Source organism: Delphinus delphis, chromosome 9 (assembly GCF_949987515.2).
Source record: "Delphinus delphis chromosome 9, mDelDel1.2, whole genome shotgun sequence".
Classification (NCBI taxonomy): domain Eukaryota; kingdom Metazoa; phylum Chordata; class Mammalia; order Artiodactyla; family Delphinidae; genus Delphinus; species Delphinus delphis.
This window is the reverse complement of record NC_082691.1, coordinates 100,227,003-100,244,837: the sequence shown is the minus strand read 5'-3', so window position 1 is coordinate 100,244,837 and position 17,835 is coordinate 100,227,003. Positions and strand designations below refer to the sequence as shown.

The following is a 17,835-nucleotide window of genomic DNA, read 5'->3' as shown; positions in this document are numbered from 1 at the left end:
AGACAATAGCACTGATCTTAGCTTGGGAAAGGGATGAGAATGGGGTCACGGTCTCCCTGAGACGATTTTAGGGGATGGGGGCTGAAAGACAGGTCCAGGAGGGGGGCCCTGGAGTGTCTCTGGAATGAGGATGGTCACAGCCCATCCGCCTCACACACCCACCCTGAGCCCCTGAACCGGGTCACAGAACGTCAGGGCTGGCGGAAACCTCGGAAACATTGTGGTTAAGTCTATAGGCGAGCAAACCGGGGCCAAGAAAGGAGAAGGGATTTTATCGTGAGACCTCAGACAGCTCCCCTCAGGCCCTTCGGCCTCAAGCGTCTTTTTCCTAGACCCTCTACCCAGGCTGAGCCTCCCCAATTCCAGGAGGGGCGGGGTGGGGGTAGGACATCCTCTGTGAGTGCCGCCCTCACCGGAGCCGGGCCGCCTCGGCCATGGCCCTGCACTGTCCGGCCGGGCGGGGGAGTCGCCGCCGCCGCCGCCGCCGCCGCCGCCGCCGCCGGGCGGCCCACACAGGCCAGCGCCCGGCCTCCCTGCAAGCGCTCTCGTGTTCTCACGGCCGTCGGGCCGGGCTGCCCCGGACGCGCGGGAAAGAAAGGACCCGGACGAGCAGTAGCGCTGCCCCGGGCTACGAGCTGGGCCCCACCCCGCCGCCCGGAGGCGGCTCCCCATTGGCCAGACCGGGAAGCTCCGCCCCCGCCCCTTGCGCGGGCGACCCCTGCAGCCCGGAGCCTGCCCCACATTGGCCGGCCCAGAGGCCCCGCCCCCGCGGCGTGCGCCAAGGCTCTGTGGGCGCGGGGCAGGGTTGGGCGCCAGCTCCGTGGGAGAGCCCGGCGCGAGGGCCGCTCTCAAGCGTGAATGCGGACCCGAGCTCGGCCGAGCAGCCCACCCGCGTGGCGGGCGGGGACTTTCCGCACCGCCGCAGACTCCCAGAGAGCAGGAACCAGGTCACGTGCACGTACAGAGTCCAACATATTTATTGAGCACTGATGGGGCCAAGGTTTCACCACCGTCACAGTTCTTAACGGGCCTTTTAACACCAGAACCCCAACTTTGCTTTACAAATGAGGAACCCGAGACCCAGAGCTGGGAGTGAGACTGGGGTCAGACCAGGCTCCAGCCTCCCAGGTCACGCAGCCTCCGCTGACTCATTTCAGTGCAAAGAATGTCCTTTGAACACCTAGTGAGTGCCAGGCAAACTCACAGGGCCTAGCTGGGAGCCCGGCACATTGAATGCTTTGGAAGAAGAGGAGCACCACTGCACAGTGATTACTGCTTCTGTTAAGAGTTTGCGTATTTACACAGGGCATTAAGCATTAGAAAAGCCTGGAAACTCTGAGCCCTGAGGCCTTCCAAGGAAACACCTGAGACTAGCTCTTGCAGCTGAGGGCTAAGCTCTCAGCAGCTTCACTAGCACCACATCCTGTCTGAGCACTTGCTGACAGCCCAGCCCTGACTGCGGGGCCCTGGCAAGAGCTGGGGGATACCAGAGCAGACAAGCAGGATCTATGGCAGGGGAGGGGGGCGCCTCTCCCAAGCCCAGAGGAGCTTGGCTGAGCAGTCACTGACGCGTATACTCTCGCCCCAGAGATGACAGCAATGTTTCCATCTGCCCCCAACCCTGTTCAGGACTTTAGGAGAGGTATGAGGGTCAGAGGGGGGCAAGAGGAAGTGGCACAGCCAGGGACCCAGGCACCTGGAAGCAGGCCTGAACACTGGACACTTCACATAGTGCCAGATAAATAAGACAACAATCAGAAGAGCTGAGGACCCATCACTCCAGCTTCAAAGTCACCCAGACCAAGGGCTGGTTTATAGGGAGCGCCCAAAGTGGTGTGACTGAAGAGGCACAAGAAGCTAGGTGCCACCGAGACTTCTCCATAAGGCGCGACACTAGAGCCCGAACCTCCACAGTTTGAACCTCACTGCTTTGGTGAGAATTTGTTCCACTGAGGTACAAAAGGCTCCAGGCGGATATAGCCCAAAGGGAAAGTCTTACCTCACTTTGCACCCGTGGGACCTTCCACTCACTCCAGAAAATAAAGGTCCTTCTTGAGTGATTCTGACTGGGAAGAGGGCTGGAAGATCAACATGAAAGAGAAAGGGGGCCCTGAACCTGAAAGGAAGGTCGAAATCAGGCTTCCTATTTGTCCCGCTGCCTCTAAATCTATTATGACCCTGACAACTCTAAGGTGAGGTAGGATGCACTGGGGTCATTACCACCTTCGACAGACAAGTAACACGAGGATGGAGGTGGTTAAAAGATTCACCTAGATCTCCTGGCCTAACTCTGCCATGAGCCCCAAGTTCTAGAAGACAACCCCCTCCTTTAACGTGACACATCAGGCCTGGCAACCCCACAGTCCACGTGGGCTGACCAGCCTCCCTCAGACCAGGATCTTCCTCTTGGGAGGAACTTCCTGGGCCCGCTCTGCACCTGACCTCCCCCACCCCCCAGGTGTCAGGTGGGGTCCAGTCCATGGAGCGTGCACACCCGTGAACACTGAGACCTTGGGGGAAATGTCATCCACTCCAGGCTGCAGTTCCCCGCTCTCAGCTGATTACCAAAGTCAATCATGAATGTGAACACCCACTGGGGAAAGGACCAGGAATACTGGGAATCAGTCTAGACCAACGAACACACACCTGGGAAGACACCTGGTTTCCAGGGCAGCAGCCAAGGCACCCCCATCAACAGGCATTCCCAGGCTGGTCTGGACAGTCCCTCTGCCATCCCCACACACAAGGAGGTGGCAGAATCATCCCTGCCCCTCAGGAGTTCTCGGTCCCCTTTACAACCACACACAATACTTACAGAAGCACTTAGAAAATCTCCATAAAAAAAAGTTTCAAAATAACAGTAGAAAACTCAAATTTCCAGTGCCTATTCTTTAGGCTGTCTGTCCACTCTGCTGTTTCTCGTGTTGACAGAAGGCCAAGACCTCTGTGTATAAAATCAAACCCCAGGCTCTCCGTGTCTCGAACACCCCTACTAGAAAGGCCATGGCCTCTGGTCCTGTTGCCTGTCCACAGTACCGGTCAAAGGCCCCCACCAAAGCTTGGCATCCCCTAAGCCTTAGTGGCCCCTGTGTAAGTCAGGAATGTAGAAAAGGCAGCAGAGTGACAAACTTAGGAAACTGAGGCATCTGGCACGCATACACTCTGTCATCAAAAAGGCCACCGCTTCCCATGTAAAAAGATCTCTCCAAAGCCATCGCAGAAGGAGGAACCAGCATCAGGCACAAGTGGAAGGGCTCCGCCGGTGTTGAGGTGGTCCTGGAGCAGGGGGTGCCCCGCAGGCTCCTGCCCGGTCAGCCCTCCTCGGAGGGGCTGGGCCGTGCCAGCGGCGGGCTGCCCAGGCGGGCGGGGGGAGCCGGAACGTGCGGGCCGCCCTGGCCGCGCGCGTGCGTCTGCATGTGGACCGCCAGGTGGTGGTTGCGGTTGAAGGCACGGCCGCACTCGGGGCACGGGTAGGGCCGCTCGCCCGTGTGGATGCGCTGGTGCCGGAAGAGGTCCGAGGGCCGGCGGAAGGCCTTGCCGCAGTAGGGGCAGGCGGGCCAGCCCTGGCTGTCGCCGGTGTGCAGGCGCTGGTGGAGCAGCAGGCTCTTCCGCTGCTGGAAGAAGCGCAGGCACTCGCTGCAGTGGTACACCTTGGCGGCCGCCGGCCTCCGCCCCACGAAGCAGCGGCGGCCCTCGGGCCCCTCTGGGAGCCAGCGGATGACGGGGCCGGCCACCACCACCTCCCCCGGCTCCAGCGCGGGCTGGGCACGTCCCCCGGCCCCGGAGGCCGAGCCGCCCCGGGCCTCCGCGCGCTGCTCCTCCTCCGCGTGGGTCCGTTGGTGAATGGTCAGGTTGATCTTCAAGCGGAAGCTCTGTCCGCAGTCAGGGCAGGGGAAGGCCCGCTCTCGCCGGCGGGGGAGGACGCGAGGCGGCTCGCCCCCCTTCCCCGGTGCCCCCGGTGGCAGAGGGTCCCCTGCCCGCACCCTGGGCGCTGCCCCCGAGTGAAGCCGGCCAGAACCCCCGGTCCTGCTCCTGGGCCCTTTGGGGAGTCTACACTCTGGCTGGTTCTGGGACTCCCCCAGGTAGAGCTGCTCAGGCATCATCTCGTCCTCAGATTGTGCTTCCGTCTTGATGACCATACCGCCACCACCTGGCAAATGGAGTCTGCGTTGATTTCAAGCGGACCACACCGCCGGCCCCCACCCGGGCCACAGACCCAGTCCTGGCCTCCCGGCGTGCTCCAGCCACACCAGCCCCGCCCCCACCCCCCAGCCTTCCCCGGGCCCCTCTTCCTCCCAGCGCTCCCGGCCACAGCAGGGAAACACTGCTGCAAACCCAGGAGCTGGGGTCAGGAGTCAGACCGGGGAGGCAGATGGGCGGGAAAATGAAAGGCAGACAAAGGGAGGCCTACGTCCTGTGCCCTGCGGCATGCTGACCATGCGGGACCCCCAAAGTTCTGACGACTTTAGTTCTGATCTGTGAATGACGATGAGCCCTGCGGGCCACCACTGCCCCCAGACTAGGTAAGAGGCTTCGGGCCTGGAGGTGGTGGGTGACTTAGCCCCCCTCAGAGCTACACAGCCAAGTAACAAGTCCACACCGAGCGTCCACCACCTGCCCTGACAGAAAGCAGGCACGAGTCCTGGGCTTCCCGGCTGGGCCTCAGTGTGGGTCACACTTGACTCTGAGGTGGGACTCAGGCAGCGACAGGTGGTCTCAGCAGCAGCTCCAGGGGTCCCTGTCGCTGAGGAGGCCGGTCCTGGCCGCAGAGCCCTGCCTGGAACCCGGCATTCTCCCACCTCCTCCAGCTGCTGGTCACCTCTGGTTTCCTCTGGAGCCAGCCAACCATCCCCCAGGATCCGGCAGCCTCAGCTGCTAGACCGCACAGTCTGCTCAACGGTGACAAGAGAACCCTGCCCGCTGCCTATTAGAATGAAAACTTACAGCCCTCATTAGGCAACTTCCAAGGTCCAAGACAAGAGTGATTTCTATTCTTGCTGAAGCCTGAGCTTAAACCGCAAGCCGGGAGGCCACTGAGGAAGAGACCCCTTAACTGGTGAACCTCCAGGGCAGCACCCGACAGCAAGACCTTGGGTTCTCTGCTCACCGCTCACCCAGTAATCCTCACAAATTAACTCAGGGCAGAACTTTATTTCTATGTCAGAAATGACCCACTGTTTTTAATTTAGTCCTCCAGCTACAGAATCGTTAAGCGTCTAAGAATCCTGTAAACTTTGAGGTAAAACCTTGTTGCATTGAAGAGGCCCCCATGGTGGTCTTGGGCTTAGAAATTAGTGAGGGTCTCAGGCCCTCTTCTCTGTGAAGGCCAAGGCTCCCAGATCTCTTCATCTGCAGCCCATCTGCAGCCACACCACAACCCCAAGGCAGGCCCAGATCTCATGCTTGCCTCCCACCGAAGGAGGTACCAGAATGGAATGGGAGGACAGCTGGATCCCTTTCTATTGGACCAAAATTGGCAATAATCGCTTTCTTTTTTCCTGCTTATCAGGAGGTAAGCCCGGTTTATAGAAAACACACAGACTCTAAGCAAGAAGAGCTAAATTTAAATCACAGGCCTCCAGACTCCAGCTGCAAGACGCGAGAGGCTGTGGGCTGGGCCACTTCACAGGGTGGCTGTGAGGAGGCCACACCTGGTGGCACACAGCTTGTTTTAAGCAGCACCTTTCCAGCCAGACCAGACCACGATGGGGGAGGAACAGGACCATAGGTGACCTGGGTCCCCAGAGCCCCAGGGAAGTAATACTTGGGGGGTGAGGGAGGGAGCCCTCAAGAGGAAACCCCTTACCAGGTCCATCATGCAACCCCTACCCACTCCCAAAGGGCCCCCGAGTTCCTCCGAGGCTCTGCTGTGGCCACGGGGCCTCTTCCCTTCACTCACCTGGCCCCATGCCGGGCAGGATGTCCCTGGGAGGGGAGGTGGGTGACTCCCCATCTGAAGATTCTTCCTCCCGTTTAACCGAGGACAAAACGCTAGTGCTGGCTAGTGGTCCTGTGAGAGAGAGTCCCATGAGGGCCTTTCCCAACAGCAGGCTCCCACAGGGAGACCCAGCCATTCCCTAGCAGGTCCAGGACATGCTCAAGTGCCTGAGGCCCAGGAAGAGGGAGCGCTGGGTTCTGTCCCAAGGGTGGCAGGTGCCCCACCCCACAGCCTCTGCTCAGAGGTGGGCGGAGACCGGGGAAGGCCACACCCCCAATTCCCATGCAGGTGGTGCTAACAACTGGCCCCTCTGCATCTGGGGGTCACCCTGATGGGCCTCAAAAGGACCGAGGGTTTGGGGAGGCCCCAGGGCACAGCACCAGGTTTGCAACAGAGCAAAAGGACAATGAGAAGGTCCCAGTCCTCTTACATACTGGCTGGGAAGGATGGACACAGGGAAGCGGGGATGGGGTGTCACCTCCAACTGCAGGGGCCCATATTCAGTGGGGAAGATGCACAGAAGTAACTGGATAGAAAGCAACCCAGAGACTGAACGGTCGGGCCGGCAGGAGGGGGACGCCAAGCCAGCACAGAGCAGTCTGGAGACAGAAAACGAGGCTCTGGGTTACCTGCCAAGTGCTATGCTAAATGCCCCCTGAATATACTCTATTTTTGTGACAGGACGGGCAAGAATTTCCTTTAAACAAAAGCAGAGAACACTGGAAGTGGTGACTGGAGCTTCACCGGTCTTCAGAAGAGGACACTCACTGAGGAGCGCACGTGCTGGCACTCTGCTAGGCATACGGCACGTACTGCCCCATTAACGGGATTGTCTTAAGAACCCTGAAGAGACCCAATGTCCCCCTCCTGTGCCCTTCCCCTCACTCCAGCCCGATCAGTGTACCTGGCCCCCAACATACCTAAGTAACCCATACCTTTGCTTAGACTGTTTCCTCCCGCTGAAAATACCCTGTGTTCCCAGCAAAATCTACCTCTAAGGCCCGTCTCAGGGGCCCCTTTTCCAGGAAACCTGTCCAGCCTTGCCCGGCCTGGCCCAGCCCCCAGCCACCTCTCCCCGCCTCGAGCTGCAGCACTTATGCTCAGTACCGCTTGTCTGGTCCTGTTCACACGGCTGCCCAGCGCTCACTCACCGGTGTTCGTTTCGGGTGGGGTTACTCTTGTTTCTGAGTCTTGCTGGTGCTTGGAGGCCTGACCTTCTTTTGGCTCCTTCCGGACAGGGCTGACTGGGCTGGAGGTGTGCTCTGGGTATGGAGGAAGGCCTGGGGAATGCAAATCAGTGACACTACGGGCAACGCAGAGGTCTCCCAGGAGCCTCTGGGGAGTGGCTAAATGCAGTCACCTGGAGCATCAGGTCAAACACAGGGTATGATAATTCAGTGAACTTTACTGATCGTCTAGTAACTAGATTCTAGACTAAAACCTCCATATCTGAGAAAAGGAAATGGTATATATAGCATGTTAAGTTATCCGATAGTACCACACAGGTCATGACACAGCAGGACCAAAGGTCTGGCTTTTTAAGGACTCCTGGCTCAGAACATTTCAACGGTAGTTCCCAATCCCAGGTCCTCCACCAGGCTGGTGTATAAAGATCCCCTGGGGAGCACCCCCAAGATTCTTATCAGTTAGTTCTGGGTGGGCCTAGGAAGTATGCATTTTTAAAAAGCTTCCTAGGGGAGGGGGCTTCCCTGGTGGTGCAGTGGTTGAGAGTCCGCCTACCAATGCAGGGGACACGGATTCGAGGATTCGAGCCCTGGTCCGGGAGGATCCCACATGCCGCGGAGCAACTGGGCCTGTGCGCCACAACTACTGAACCTGCATTCCAGAGCCCACATGCCAACAGCCCGTGCTTGGCAACGAGAGAAGCCACTTCAGTGAGAGGCCCGCACACCACAACGAAGAGTAGCCCCACTCGCCACAACTGGAGAAGGCCCGCGTGCAGCAAAGAAGACCCAATGCAGCCAAAAATAAATAAATAAAATAAATTTATTTTTAAAAAAAGCTTCCTACGGGAAAAGACATGAATATTTCACAGAATAAAAAATTAAAATGGCCATAAACAAACAAAGCTACACTGTTACCAAGGCCAGACAGACACTACAAGAAAACTGCAGACCAATATCCCAATATGAACAAAATGCTAGCAAACCGAATTCAGCAGCATATTAAAAGGATCAAATATCATAACCAAGTGGAGTTTATTCCTGGAATGCAAGGATGGTTCTACATATGAAACTGGATCAATGGAATACACCACATTAAGAGAATGAAGGGGGAAAAAACCCACATGATCATCTCGGCTGATGCAGAAAAAACATTTGACAAAATTCAACACCCTTTTATAAAAAAACTACTCAAAAAACTAAGAATACAAGGAAACTACCTCAGTATAATAAAAGCCTTAATAAAGGAAATTCTGACATGTGCTACAACATAGATGAACCTTGATGATACTGTGCTAAGTGAAATAAGCCAGCCACAAAAAGACAAACAGTGTACGATTCCACTTATATGAAGTACTTAGAGTACCCAAATTCAGGGAGACAGAAAGTAGAACTGTGGCTGCCAGGGGCTGAGAACAGGGGGGGAGTGTTATTGTTTGATGGGTACAGAATTTCAGTAAAAGAATAAAAGGGATGAATGGTGGTGATGGTGGCACAGCATGGTAAATGTTAATATCACTGAACTGTATACTTAAAAAGTTAATATGCTACATTTTATGTTATATGTATTTGACTAAAATAAGAAAAAAAAATAAAGTGCTAATACACAGCTCAATATAGATGAACCTTGAATACATTATGCTAAGTGAAAGAAGACAGACACCAAAGACCACATACTACGTGATTCCATTTACATGACATGTCCAGAATAGGCAAATCTACGGAGTCAGAAAGCAGATCTGTTGTTGCTTATGGCTGGGGGGCTGGGAAGGGGGTCAGGGTGATAGCTGAAAGACACAGAGCTTGTTTTTGAGGTGACAAAAATGCTATAAAATTGACTGTGGTGTTGGCTGCACTTATCTATGAATATGATAGAGAGCACTGAATTGTATACTTTAAACGAGTGAATTATTTCTAATAAATCTATTTTTTTAACTACACTGAAGTACTTACCTATTATGCAGACAGAAATCCGACAAGTCTGACCACATTCTCTAGTGGCAAGGCTGTGGGGAAAGAGGCCCTCTTTCACAATGCTGACGGGAATGTAAATGGTACAACCCCTACGGAGGGGGATTTGGTGATAAATTCTTTAAAAATTGCATATTCATTTACCTTTGACCCAGCAGTCCAGCTTCTGGACTGTATCCCAAAGATACACTGACAAAAATATGAACTGATTTATGCACAAGATATTTCCTACAGCATTAATTATATCAGCAATATACTGGCTATTCCCCAAATAATCCATCAGTGAAGACTGGTTAAATAAACTATGGTATATCACACCATGGAACATTCCATATTCACACAAAAAATTAGGAAGATCTCTACATACCGCTATGAGGTATTTCAAAGACAAATAGTATGGGGGAATACAAAGGTATCTATGTATTAGTGATATTTTCAAAAGGAAACACTGGAGTATAAACGAGAAGTTAATAAAAATGGTTATCTATAGGGAGAGGGAGGGGATAAGGGTGGAAATGAGACCTCGCTGAGTGTATCCTGTTAAATCATTTTGATTTTGCAACCATATCTTACATGTTCAAAAAGTTAAATTAAATCATAATTAAAAAGAGCCATCGCTAAAAACCTAAAATTAAGCAGGGGCTTCCCTGGTGGCACAGTGGTTACGAATCTGCCTGCAGGGGACACGGGTTCGAGCCCTGATCCGGAAAGATCCCACATGCTGCGGAGCAACTAAACCTGTGTGTCACAACTACTGAAGCCCGCGTGCCGAGAGCCCGTGCTCCGCAACAAGAGAAGCTACCGTAATGAGAAACCCCCACAATGAGAAGCCTGTGCACCGCGATGAAGAGTAGTCCCTGCTCGTTGCAACTAGAGAAAGCCCGCACACAGCAACGAAGACCCAACGCAGCCAAAAATAAGTAAATTAAATAAATAAGTAAAATCAAGCAGAAACAAAAAAACTTAACTGTATATCAAGTTGGTGGCATAACCACATAGAGAAAATAATTATTTCAAGCGACTTTAAAAGGCATTATTTTGTCTATTAAGTCCTGAATGAAATATGCATTCAGATGACAAAAAGAGCTGCAAAGAAATTTCAAATTTCAATTAGAAGTGTAATTGTTAGTAGTAATACAGACTCAATTATTTGAAATTATTTCCAAATTATTATTATTCCAAATAAGATATTATAGGATAATGAAATATTAAGATTTGGATACAAAATAATGCAAATAAGTAATTATGCTAATATAGTGAGGAATTTAAGATGTCCATGTAAAAGTGACATACAAGTATAAAATCAAAGGACATTAAATTTGAATTCTAAATATCATTACGAACTCATGATTTTTTTCTTCTCAAAAATACATATTTTCTGAGAAGGTCTAGAAGTAATGCCAAAAATTAGCAACTACTAGAACTCATACTGCAGTTTCAGAATACCATTCCTTATTGAAAGAAATAAAACTTCTTGGAGAAACTCTTATTCCAGGTCTGGGGAAGGAAATATACAAGATGAAACTAGAACATCTTACGGTGTCTGAACGCCATCAAAGTTACATCAAAATGACCTATAGGTCAACTTGAAGGGGCTCCCAAGAGCTAAAAATGGGACAACTTAAGCATGAAAATAATGGCTGCAAAGGACTGCATGTATAAAATACTCAACAATCTATGAAGTCATAATAATAATAAAAAAAAAAAAGAAAGAAAAGCCCAAGTATTGGTCACTTTTGGAGGCGTCTAAGGAAGCAACTCTTCATTCTAAAAACTGATGAAGGGAAAGAATTAAGCACCTATCCTGCCTTTTCTGTACAGACTATATTTCAAGGTAACTAAAAGAGTTAGTTAGGGAAATTATTCTTTATAAAAGAATTTCAGGGCTTCCCTGGTGGCGCGGTGGTTGAGAGTCCACCTGCCGATGCAGGGGACACGGGTTCGTGCCCCAGTCCGGGAAGATCCCACATGCTGCGGAGCGGCTGGGTCCGTAAGCCATGGCTGCTGAGCCTGCGCGTCCGGAGCTTGTGCTCCGCAACGGGAGAGGCCACAACAGTGAGAGGCCCGCGTACCAAAAAAAAAAAAAAAAGGATTTCAGCTATTAGGTACAAAAGTAATGACCAAATTTCACCATTTTACAACCCCTAATAAAATAATGAATCCAGGCAACAATCTTCAATGGCTAATAAAATCATTAGGTGAAAAGTTGATGGGGAACTTTATAACAGAAGGATAAGGCTCACAATCAGAAAAACAAAGGCAATTGGGTAAGACCTGAAGCCATAGGCTCCTAGTAGAAAACACAGGCGGTAAGCTCTTTGACATCAGTCTTGGCAACGACTTTTTGGATTTGACACCAAAAGCAAATATAAACAAGAAAGAATACATCAAACTAAAAAGCTTCTGCACAGCAAAGGAAACCATCAACAAAGTGAAAATGCAACCTACTGAATGCGAGAAAATATTTGCAGGTCATACATCTGTTAAGGGGTTAACTTCCAAAATATATAAAGAACACAAACAACTCAACAGCAACAAAAATCCAATTACAAAATGGACAGAAGATCTGAATGGACATTCTTCCAAAGAAGACATACAGATGGGCAACCGGCACATGAAAAGATGCTCAACATCACTAACCATCAGGGAAATGCAAATCAAAACCACAATGAGATACCACCTCACATCTGTTAGAATGGCTATTATCAAAAAGACAAGAAATGACAAGGATGTGGAGAAAAGGGAACTCTTGTACCCTGTTGGTGGGAATGTAAATTGGTGCAGCCACTATGGAAAACACTATAGGGGTTCCTCAAAAAACTAAAAATAGAACTACCATATGATCCAGCAATCCCACTTCCAGGTATTCTTTCAAAGAAAACAGAAACACTAACTCAAAAAGATATCTGCACCCTGATGCTCACGGCAGCACTATTTATATACAATAGCCAAGATATGGAAACAACTGAAGTGTCCACCGATCAATGAATGCATAAAGAAAATGTCACATATACATACAATGGAATATTATTCAGCCACAAAAAAGAATGAAATCTTGTCATTGGCGACAACCTTGACATTATGCTACGTGAAATAAGTCAGAGAAAGACAAGCATTGTATGATCCCACTCATATGTGGAATCTATTAAAAACAAAGACACAAAAATGAGGTCATAGATACAGAGAACAGATTGGTGGTTGTCAGAGGTGAGGGGTGGAGGTAGGTGAAACGGGTGAAGGGGGCTAGGGCGCGGCCCACCCTGGGTTAAGGGCCTGCGCTCCGTCCTGGCCTCACGGCTTGGAAGCGCGGGAGGCTGGGGACATGAATGGACTGTCCCCAGCCACGTCCCCGTCTTGCCCCCACTCACCAGCGCCCAGCCTCCTTGGGCGTGCTTCCTCTCTGTCACTCCCCTCCTCCCGGCCCCTCGGGCCTTGGGGGCAAGGCTCCTCTCCCCTCTCCATCCGGGTGAGGATATCCGGTTTGGAGATAGCATAATCTGCACACAGAACAGAGGCAGCTGGGTCAGGACTGCACACCCACCATGCAGCTGCCCACAGAGATGCAGAGACCCCCAGAGGAACAGAAGCCAAAGCCAAGACCCAGCCCACAGGAGGCCCATCTGTGCACCGAGGCCCAGGGTGCCACCTACACAGCCTTACCCAGGGAGACCAGCGTCTCGTAGTTGCCCCGCATCACGTGCTTGTACAGCTCCTTCTGCCACTCATCCAGTTTGCCCCACTCTGGCTCAGAGAAATACACGGCCACATCATCAAAGGTCACGGGCACCTGGAACCACAGTGTCACGCACACTCACCCGCACGCTGACGGGCACGGGCTGTCCCACCCCCGGCGCCCAGGGCTTACCTTGGGGGCCTCGCCCTTGCTGCCCGGGGGCAGCCGCAGGATCCAGAAGTTCCTGTTCCTCAGCAGGTTCTCCACGTTCTCCAGCCGCCTCTGCAGCAGCCCGTACTCCTGCAGCAGGGTCCCCAGCACCGCCCACTTGCCCTCCAGCTGGTTCCCCAACTCCACGGTCGTCTTCTCGCAGTCGGCCAGCTTCTTCTCAGCCTTCCCTGTTCGCCCCTCCAGAGTCAGCAGGCGGGCCAGGCAGGAATCCACCTTCTTCTCCAACGCCTGGATGGCGGCCACCACCGTCCACAGCGTGATCTCCGTGGAGTAGAGGTATGAGCTCTTCTCAGCAGCCAGCTGGGGTGATGGAGAAGGCGTCAAAGGCCTTTCATCCCCTATTTGCCTGTCCCTCTCTGGAGCCTGTCCACAAGAGAAAAGAGAGGTGTTATCAGAATTATCCAGTCAAAATGTCCATCTCTAAAAGAAACCTCAGAATGGCACCTGCCCAGGTGAAGCCCCATCTGGGATCCTGAGGACCAGTCAGGCAGCCGGGGATGGGGAGGGGGGACATCCAGCCTCTAGGACAGGAAACACTGGCTGGACCAGGGTGTTAGCAAGTGGGAACAGGAGGAAAGGCATAGCCAAAGCAGGAAAGCATCTGTGGCCTCACACAGGTGACTTCCTTTCCGGGTCTCAGTCTCCTCCTCCGAAACTCAGAAGCTCTGCAGTCAAACAACCAGAGTGCAGCTGGCAGCTCCACTGCTCACGAGCTGGCTGACTTTGGCAAGGTTTGTTAAGCATTTCAACTTCAATCCCACATCTATAAAATGGGGATTACATGATAGGATTGTGAGAATTGATGGTACAATCTTTGTAAATAGCACATGGCAAACACTCAATAAATGTGAGCCCTGTGTTGTTGATCATGAGGGGGATGATGACGATGGTGGCTCTGGCTCAGGGATGCAGCAGTTCATATGGCCTTTGTCCTCCACCTCTTTCATTACAATGTCCTTCAGCATCTCGGAAAAGAGCTCCTGCAGTGCCTCAGCTTACCTTGGTGCCTGATGACAAAGTCTCAGTCCCAGTTCATCTCGCTGAAAGCTTTGTTGGAAAGGTGAATTGACACTTCATCCCTTCACTGCACTCATCCTCATGGTCAAATCACCATCAAGTCCTATCCGTGTAACTTCTGAAACTATCTCAAATCCATCCTCTTTTCTCCTTCTCTGCCGTGACTAGTCAAAATCCCAATCATCTTTCCCCCAAACCACTGCAATCCTGCCCAGCTGGTTTCCCCAGTTCGCCCTTCTTCCCCCACAATACACTTTCCACAGGGTGATCAGTAATCTTTTAAATACACAGACTAGATCATTTTAGTCCCCGATCAACAGCTTCCCGTGTACCCAGAATAAAACCTAAACTTCGTATCGTATCCCAGCCTACCTCCCTGAGCTTATATCCTCCTGGCTATCAACTACACTCCAGCTACCCTGGTCTCCTTGGATTCCTATGATGCACCCAGCTCTCTCTTCCACCTTTCTGTTAGCTCTTCCCACACCTCTCTGTACGCCTGGCTCCCTCTCGTATAAGGCTCCAGCTTAAACACTGCCTCAAAGAGACCTTCGCCGATGGACACATCTAACATAGGCCCCCTGCTAGTCCCTTCCTTCACAGCACTAATAATCTATGATCGTGCCATGTGTATGCCTGTGTTATGGTTTGCTTCGCCCATGAGAACATAAGCTCCATGACGACGTAAGTTTCTAAAAGACTGCCTCATTCATAGAAGACGCTCAATAAATACCTACTGAATGAGCGACTGACTAAACAATTAAACAACACATTCATCCAATAACAATTACTGAACATCTGTCATAGTAAACGAGCAATGGGGATGCAGAAAAAAATATGTGGTTCTTCCTTCTCCTGGAGAACAGTTTTGTACAAAAATAGTCATAATAAATTAAATAACAGTGTGATACCATGGGCTATCGAAAGTTGAGGGCAAATCTGTCCTGTTTGAGGAGTTTCTTGGGATCTCATGTGCTACACAAGACAGCAGAGGAAAAGGGGCGGGTGGATAAGAATGGTCAGAAAGAGTACTGAGAAAGTGGCCCTGGGCTAAGTGGGAGCTGAAAAGGTCACTTGTCCCCCTACAGAAGGGCCTTCCTGGGGGCCATAAACGCCAAGAACTCCCATCCTCTTCTGCCTCGCACTCAGAGGACCCTTAAAAAAGCACACACCAAACTCACTAGTTAAAGAGGAGAGAAAAGTTCCTCCTTAAAAATCATCCACAATAATCAGCATCCAGAAAGATCACGGCTTCAAACATTTTATTAAGATGTATTAATAATAGTAGATACCGTTTATTGAGCTCTTTACAAATGTTTTTCGAGTATGTCAAAAAAGGACAGATTATTTTCTCCGAATTGGACACACTGCACATTATCAGCCAACATTGTAACATCTGCTAAACTAATCTTAAAAACAAAAACACGAAAAACAACAACAAAAGCACCACACCTACAATCCCGTCAGTAAACAGCACTCAACACCTCTTAGGTGTCAGAAGAACACTTGGGCACCTTAATGGGGGTGTAACTCCGGAGCCCCTGGTGGGCGTCAGGCTCTGGCCTCTACTAGGTGGGCGACTTCAGACCGCTCCCCGCCCCGAGCCCCAGACTTCGGTCGTCAGAACCGAATGGGGCCGGCGCCCCTGCCCCCCTGCCTGCCTCCGGGGCCGCCGGACCTCCAGTGAGACAATGGACGGGGCGGGGAAACAGCCATTCGGTTCAAAGACGAGGGCTTGTCATCTTAAGTGTAACTAGAAAGCCCGGCCTGTCCCCCGACGTCGGGGCCGTCCGCCCGCCGCGCCCGGCCTCGCGTTTGGGCCGCCCGGCCGCTCGGACGAGGCGGACGAGGGCGGCCAGGCGGCACGAGAGGGCCCGAAGCGCGGGCCTGGACGGAGGCGGCGCGCGGGCCTCTCGGGCCGCCCGACCGAGACCCGCGCGGGCCCACGCGGCGGTGGAGTCGGCGGCCTGGCCGGGCTGGGCGTCCGCGCGGGGGCGCTTACCGGGGCAGGCGCCTCTTCGGCCATGGCTGCCCGCGTCCTTCTCTGGGCGGCTCTCCTCAGGCCCGGTTTGTCGGGCCCGGCGCGGCGCTGTGCGGCGCGGAGGCGGAGGCGGAGCTGAGCCGAGCCGCCCAGCCTCGGAGCTCTTGCCGGGCGGCCGCGAGCTGCGTCCGAGCCACGTGCCCCGCCGGCCCTTTAAACAAGAGCTGCGCTCGCGGCCCTGCCCGAGGGCGCGCACAGCGCCCCCTGCAGCCCGAAGGACCGCACGCCCGCGGCCCGCGGCCTTCTGCGCCCACCCGCCCCGGCGGCCGCGGGGGTCTCCCGGGGGGAGCGGGGTGCCCGCCCCCTCCTGGGCCGCGGTAGTCGACGCCGGGCCTCACGCGCCGCGGAGCCCTCCAGACGGGCTCCCTTCGGGCGGAGGCGACCCTCGGGCCTGGGCCGAGCGGCGCGGGCCACGCGCAGGGCCGGCACGGTGGGACCCTAACCCCGCTCCGGGGTGCTGGGGCAATCCAGTCAGGGAGCTAATAAAGGAAACGCGCAGGAAACTTCGAAGCTTTGGGGGAAGGTCCGTCATTGCCGGGTAATCTCAAGTGTATGCACTTGATTTGCCGTTTGAACACCTCTAATGGACCCAAAGTGACTATACATTTTGCCCGGGAAAAGCCAGGGGGGTGGGAGGGATCAATAAGGGTTTTTAAACTTTATTAGTTTTCCAGAACAAATAGAAAGACCTCAGGAAAATTTTATTTCCTTAAAAAAAAAAAAAAAGCCCCACCTCCCTCCCCAAACCTCCCTTTGGGGACCCTGGGTCTCCTCGTCCTTCCCTGGGGCCCACCTTCCCAGCAGACACGCGACTCGAGCATCCTCCGCAGAGTGCCCTGAAGCCCTCTTTGCCACGCCCAGTCTTCACTTGAGCATCAGCCACCAGCTGGGGATCCTCTGCAGCAAGAGTAAATCCATCACTAGTTCAGGCCCTGAGGCATCTTGAATAAACGACTCAATCTAGGACCTATTTTCCTCATCTGCAACCCACCGAGCCTTGCTCTGGAAAACCTGTTAATCTCTGAATATAAAGTAAAATATGCTGCATGCCATTTAACTTTTATTTTCTATCTTTTCTGCATTTCCCAATCACCTCACTCTTTGTCCAACAAGCCCGGAAATTCTTCCCACTAGAAATTACTCTGCAGTTTTGTTTCTTTGTGTGTATGCTTTGTTTTTGTTTCTTTTCTTAGTATTTTTCTCTTGGGAGGGAGGGAGAAAATGATTTGCCCATGTATTTGATCCAAGCAAAAGTGTGGTCAATCAATATAATAAGAACATAAGTAAATTGATACCTTCTCCAAGTAAGGTGCACCGGTAGAATTTGGGGCAAGGTTAGGAAGTGTTACTTTAAGGTAACAAGAAGTCAAATCAATATATGGCATTGTTTATTGTGGAAATCCTTGTTGAAGTAACCTGACCTTAAGACAGTTTGCAAACTTGTGCTGAAGACAGGAAGAGCATCCCTCGGTTCTCAGCAGGGGTAAGACCAATATATTAAGGATTATACATTTCTTATAAATTGATAAGTTGTGATCTCATAAAGTAAGAGTTAATGTCCAAGGCAAACAGAAAGAGTCCGGAAAATGGATTGGAGAGGAAGATGCTAGTATTAAACAAGCTTTGTTCAGGGAAGAGTGCTCTAATTTTTGACAGCTGGTCTGCGTTTTTTAGAAGAGTTTCTGTAAGTCAGTATTCAAACTTCAGTGTGCATCATGCTCTCCTGGAGTGCTTGTTAAAATGCAGACTGTTGGGCACCGGTCTCAGAGTTTCTAGGCCT

At 52.2% G+C, this 17,835-nt stretch overlaps 1 protein-coding gene across 1 annotated transcript; it reads right to left on the bottom strand.

Annotated features, from left to right (window-relative positions):
- Positions 1 to 971: 971 nt before the first annotated feature.
- On the bottom strand, positions 972 to 16,208 carry ZNF783 (zinc finger protein 783). The gene is made up of 7 exons (XM_069541036.1): positions 16,017 to 16,208; positions 12,959 to 13,360; positions 12,754 to 12,880; positions 12,462 to 12,590; positions 7,090 to 7,218; positions 5,900 to 6,010; positions 972 to 4,150 (listed from the first exon to the last, which is right to left on the bottom strand). Exons 1-7 carry the CDS (start codon positions 16,038 to 16,040, stop codon positions 3,312 to 3,314), a joined length of 1,761 nt encoding a protein of 586 aa, XP_069397137.1. The 5' UTR covers positions 16,041 to 16,208; the 3' UTR covers positions 972 to 3,311.
- Between the last annotated feature and the right edge of the window lie 1,627 nt (positions 16,209 to 17,835).

What these genes read in the sequence shown, in the direction of transcription:
- ZNF783 (XM_069541036.1), bottom strand. Translation starts at nt 16,040, where the DNA reads ATGGCCGAAGAGGCGCCTGCCCCG. An exon ending in CCCAAGGAGGCTGGGCGCTG is followed by an intron (nt 7,219 to 12,461) that starts GTGAGTGGGGGC and finishes TGCATTCCCCAG; the next exon opens with GCCTTCCTCCATACCCAGAG. An exon ending in CCTGCCCGGCATGGGGCCAG is followed by an intron (nt 4,151 to 5,899) that starts GTGAGTGAAGGG and finishes TCCATTTGCCAG; the next exon opens with GTGGTGGCGGTATGGTCATC.